The sequence below is a fragment of the Nomascus leucogenys genome, chromosome 16 (assembly GCF_006542625.1).
Source record: "Nomascus leucogenys isolate Asia chromosome 16, Asia_NLE_v1, whole genome shotgun sequence".
Taxonomy (NCBI): domain Eukaryota; kingdom Metazoa; phylum Chordata; class Mammalia; order Primates; family Hylobatidae; genus Nomascus; species Nomascus leucogenys.
This window is the reverse complement of record NC_044396.1, coordinates 13,733,475-13,739,474: the sequence shown is the minus strand read 5'-3', so window position 1 is coordinate 13,739,474 and position 6,000 is coordinate 13,733,475. Positions and strand designations below refer to the sequence as shown.

The following is a 6,000-nucleotide window of genomic DNA, read 5'->3' as shown; positions in this document are numbered from 1 at the left end:
GCATTTGCAATCCTAACCTCTCATTCTCTTTCTCCTTTGAGCTACATTTTAAACTTACCAAGTTTTTCAGTTGTTTCAAACATCTGTCTAATATTTCTAATCAGATTAGTTTTCCCAAAGACAGAGACTAAGTATTTTACCTTTTTATATTCCTTATAAAAATTTCTCAGTAGATACTTAATGAAAGTGTATTGATCAAGGAATTATTAACAATTATACAATGATAGAAGCACATCTTTAATTTTTCATTTAAACATTTAATATTTACAAAAAATTAAACCACTCAAACAATTTTGACTATTGTATCAAATGTGATATATTTTGCAACATACACTGTAATTTAAATAATTCTATTAATTTTCAAAAAGTACATTTAATTACCATACTAATTTTCAAAAGAAGAGCAATGGAATGTCAGAAGTAATGTTTCATTGTGTGCCAGTAGCTTGAGTGGTTATATTCTGAAAAATGAATGACACATTTTCTGTTATTCTTTCAAGAAAAGGATCTGTAAGATTTAAATGATCTCCAGGAAAATGTTTCCATTGCTTCAGCTGGGACATAGAAAGAGGTTTCAGGGAGTTAGATTTCTGGTGATGTGGACCAAGCTGACAATCTCTAGAGACAATGAATTTTTCCAACGAATCACCTGCAATAAGTAAAACAATGAGAAAATCCTTAGGCAAGCCAATATCCTGCTAAATACAATACTTTTTTGTTTTATGATAATTAGTTTATGTTATTTATTACATTTGATCACCATGGTTCAAGTTAAGACAAATTCATTCTTTTTACAAACATTTATAAATTATTTACTATGTACTGATTTAAACAGTAAAGGTAAAATGATGAAGAAACACAGGCATGGTCTCTGACTTCAAGGACCTTACAGTCTAGTAGGAGAGATACACATTAAATAAATAATCATCCGAAAAATGTATTACAAATTCAAAATCCCTCTCCTAAAACCTGTGGGGCCAGATACGTTTACAAATTCAGAATATAATTCGAACAATCTGGGTCAGCATTCCATAATGAAACTCATTAACATTCTGTAGCAAGTCATAAATAGTCTTACAAAATGGGTTAAATAAAGACTATTGATAAACTCACATCAATTTAGGTAAGGTTTTGCCACAAATACTTTTGTCACAAATTTATGAAGAAAAAAAAAAACCTTTTGAGCTTTCTAGATTTCAGAATTGAAGATAAGGGACTGTGGAGCTGAATTACAAACAGAGGTAAGGGTATGAAGGAAAGATACAGGGAACTATCTTACATATGACAAGAGAGGCTGACTTGGTCTGGAAGGTAAGTGAAGGGCACCCTGAGGAAATGTTCTATTAAGATCTGAAACATGAGGAGAAAAGAACTAGATGGGGAAAAAAGATAAAGCATTCCACGATAAGCACATTAAAAAGCTATGAAAAGGAAGGGACACTGGCATAGTCAAGCAATTGATAGGCGCCTATGCAATTAAAGCCTATAGAGTAAAAGCAAAGAATAATGCAAAAGAAGTAATGCACAGTGAAGCAAGTATTCAAGGGCTGGATTATGCAAAACATGAATGGCACAGGCCAGCCATTATTCACCAAATCCATTTCTCTTTCCTCCAGGGCACTTAGTCACCTTTCCCAGCCTCCCTTACAGTTAGATATTGCCACTGAGTCTGGCCTATGGAATGCAGCTATGTCACTTCCAGGTCTGAACTATAAACATCCTTCAAACTGAACAATTTTCTACTTTATCTCTTCTCTCATTGCTGGCTGGCAGATGCAGGGGATCCCAGCAGGGGATCCCAGCAGAGGATCCCAGCAGAGGACTCTAAGGTCCAAATGGATGGAAAAGCTCCAAGTGAAAGAACCCTGGATCATGAAATTACTTTATGAAAGGCTGTCCACTAAATGCCCACAATGACCTGTTACACAAATGAGAAACATATTTCTATTGTGTTAGACCATTGTGCTTTTTTGGATTCCTGTTACAGCATTTAGACTGCCCTGACTAACTTACCAATTTAGAGATTTTAGTATCTATCCTAAGAGCAACAGGAAGCTATTGGAGGTTTTATTTTTTTAACCTTTTAATTATGGGAAATTTCAAATAAATATAATAAATATATAGCATGTATCATTTCACTTATAAATATTTCATTCTACATTTCTAAAAGATAAACACTTCTTTGAAATTTTATCACACCTAAAAGAAAAGCCTCAAGTCATTCCTTAATATCATCAAATTCTTGTCAGTGTTCATAATCATTGAGGTTTTAAGAAAAGAGATGACAAGGCCAGGTGTGGTGGCTCACGCCTGTAATCCCAGCACTTTGGGAGGCCAAGGCGGGTGGATCACGAGGTCAGGAGATCAAGACTATCCTGGCTAACACAGTGTAACCCCGTCTCTACTAAAAATACAAAAAATCAGGCAGACGTGGTGGCAGGCACCTGTAGTCCCAGCTACTGGGGAGGCTGAGGCAGGAGAATGGCGTTAACCCAGGAGGCCCAGCTGGCAGTGAGCCGAGATAGCGCCACTGCACACTAGCCTGGGTGACAGAGCAAGACTCTGTCTCAAAAAAAAAAAAAAAAAGAGACTGCTTCCAAAATTAGAAGACAATAGAATAATACCTACAAAGCACTAACCAAAAAACCTCTGGCTAACAGTTAGCCAGTATTAGGCCCTTGTTAAAAAATGAAAAGACAGTAGAAATAAATAAAAATACCTTAATAATTATAAATGCAAACAAACTAAATGTTCTCACTGAAACAAAATATCAGACTGGACAAAAAATAAAATCCAGCTTTATGCTATTGACAAGAGATACCTAAAACATAAGAACACAGAGAGATTTAAGGTAAATAGATGGGAAAAGATAGACCAGACAAACCCTAATGATAAGAAAACTAGGGTAATATGTTAAGACAAAATGAAAGCAAAAGGCATTAGGGATAAGGCAATCACTACATAACAATAAAATAGAGAAACCATAATGAAAAAAATATTTCACAAGGAAGATATAAAATATATGAAGCAGAAAATGACAAAATAACAATTTTCTCTAATCCACTGTCACAGTTTCATATTTTAATATATTTATTTGAATAATAGATATAGCTGACAAAAAATTAGGTTGTTAATGTTTTAAATGGGCAAACAATATGAAGAGATGGTTCACATAAAGAACTATGGTTTTTAAACTTAGGAAAATGCTCAGCTTCATTCATAATAAGAGAATAGCAAATTAAAACTATACCGATATATTATTTTTTTACTATCAGATTGGCAAAAATACAAACATTCGATAATCCACTAAACTGGCAAGGCTACGGGAAAATAGACATTCTAGTGTATTTCTGGGAGTGTGTAAATTGACACAACGTCCAACAAAGGGCATTTTGGCAATATCTATCAAAATTACAAATGTACATGTTCTCTGACTCAGCAATACTAAAAATTTACCTTATAGGTATATTTGAAGATATTCAAAATGATACATGAATAAAATACACACTTATGGGAAATAACCTAATTGTACATCTATGGATGATATGGTTTGGCAGTGTCCCCACCCAAATCTCATCTTGTGGCTCCCATAATTCCCAGGTGTTGTGGGAGAGACCCGGTGGGAGATGACTGAATCATGGGGGCAGGTCTTTCCTGTGCTGTTCTTGTGGTAATAAATGGGTCTCACAAGATCTGATGGTTTTAAAAATGGGAGTTGCCCTGCACAAGCTCTCTTTTTGCCTGCCACCATCCATGTAAGATGTGACTTGCTCCTCCTTGCCTTCTGCCATGAATGTGAGGCCTCCCCAGCTATGTGGAACTGGGAGTCTAATTAAACTTCTTTTTTTTGTAAATTGCCCAGTCTCGGGTATGTCTTTATCAGCAGCGTGAAAACAGACTAATATAGTGGGGGATAAATTATGATATATCTATACACTGGAAGATTATACAGCTGAGGAAGAAAAAGAATAAGGAAACTCTGTAACAATACGGAAAGATCTCAAGATACGCTACTGAGTGAAAAAGGTACAGAAATATAATATGTTATAATTTATTGGGAGGAAAACTGGGCAAGAATATATATCTAGAGTGGCTTATATATGCATACATATATATCTGGAAGGATACACAAAAAAACTAATAGTGGTGGTTTCTTTTGATGTAGAAGGCTAGAAATTAGGGAGATAAGGGTAGAGTAGAAGGAAGAGTTTTCACCATGTACATTTTATATTTTTAAATAATTGAGTCATGTAAATATATTACCAATTCAAAAAAATTAGTCATTTTTGAAATCTATAAAAGAAAAAATGGATTACATAACAAAATCTGGCTAATATGACAGAATTCTACACGAGGCAATTAAGAGGATATACATGATTTCCATGCACAAAACATTTACAAAAAAATGACCACACACTAGACCATACCCCAAGTCTCTGTAATTACCAAAGAATCCATATCATGTAGTTCTATTTCTGACTACAAAGCATTAGCCAGAGTTCAGTAACAAAAACTAAAATACATTTTAAAACATACTTTTAAATAACTCATGAGTCAAAGAAGAAATCATAATGAAAAAAACAAAATATTTAGAACTGAATAATGAAAGACTGTACATCAAAATTATGGGCAGCTTAGAGGAAAATGTATAGTCTTAAATATCCACTTCTTTGAAAAGAAGACTGAAAAATCATTAAGCTAAGTATTAAGCTTAAATATTAGAAAAAGAACATTAGAGTAAATACAAGGAAAAAGGAGAAGAGAAATTATTAAAACAGGAAAAAATTTAATAGGGAGGATAAAGTGTTAATTAATATTTTTAATTACCAAAATGGCTATGAAGAGAAAATCCGAAAACATTTCTATGAAGTTTAAATTCTACCCACTAAAAAATAAAAATATATACATATTTTAACTACCATAAATATTATATATTGTTATAATTATATATTATGCATGATTATTATATTCAGTTATTAGTTATATATTTATATATGACATATAACTAATAAATATAACCATATATAATTTATATGACAAATAATAAATAAGCTTCTATTGTATCTAAAGAGAAACATTTATATAAAGAAACATTTCCATAGAAGAGAAACACTTATATAAAATATATTTTATGTTTATATAAAATCTAAATTCTTCCATCTCAGTCTTATATAGTCTAACTTCTTCAACCTATCTTAACATAATTTATCAAGTAACTTTCAGCTACTAGACATTGATTGCTCAAGTCCTACACCTGATCTAGTTCCTTTTTGAATGGTGTCTGTTCTGGAGGGTAAATTTTCAGCTTTACTTAAGCAGCACTAGCAGTTACATCAAGTACTGAGAAGTATGGTGACCCATGCTTCTGAGTGCCTCAGAAAATATGACCCCATTATGAATTCTGTACAACATAAACAGGATTATTCTGTCAACTGTAGTTTTTTTGTGAAAGAGAAATAGGGATTAAAACCATTTTTCTGGATGGATGCGGTGGCTCACACCTGTAATCCCAGCACTTTGAGAGGCTGAGGCGGGCAGATTGCCAGAGCCCAGGAGTTCGAGACCAGTGTGGGCAACATGAAGAATTCTCATCTCTACAAAAAATACAAAAATTAGCCAGGTGTGGTGGTGCACACCTGTAGTCTCAGCTACTCGGGAGGCTGAAGCTGGAAGACTGCTTGAACCCAGGAAGCAGAGGTTGCAGTGAGCCATGATTGCACCACTGCACTCCAGCCTGGGCAACAGAGCAACAGAGCCAGACTCTGTCTTGGGAAAAAAAAAAACCCAAAAAAACTCTAACTCCAAAGCCATTACACCAGGACTTGAAAGATTTTCCTAAATAAGTTCAATTTTTCACAAGTGATTAAGAAATAAAAAGCTAAAATTGAGAGAATAAGATTCTACTGAATATTTTCTCAAATATCTCTATCTGGCAGCTGCCCTATGAGCTGAGAAAAAAAAACTAACATATGCAAATGGTAAATATTATAAAGTTATTCT

At 33.8% G+C, this 6,000-nt stretch overlaps 1 protein-coding gene across 1 annotated transcript in view; it reads right to left on the bottom strand.

Annotated features, from left to right (window-relative positions):
- Positions 1–216: 216 nt before the first annotated feature.
- The window catches only part of RAD54B (RAD54 homolog B), a 101,529-nt gene continuing 95,745 nt past the window's right edge, over positions 217–6,000 (bottom strand). Inside the window, exon 15 of the mRNA XM_003268318.2 lies at positions 217–649. Coding sequence (XP_003268366.1) covers positions 429–649 — 221 coding nt within the window. The 3' untranslated portion in view covers positions 217–428. The remainder of the gene's footprint in view (positions 650–6,000) is intronic.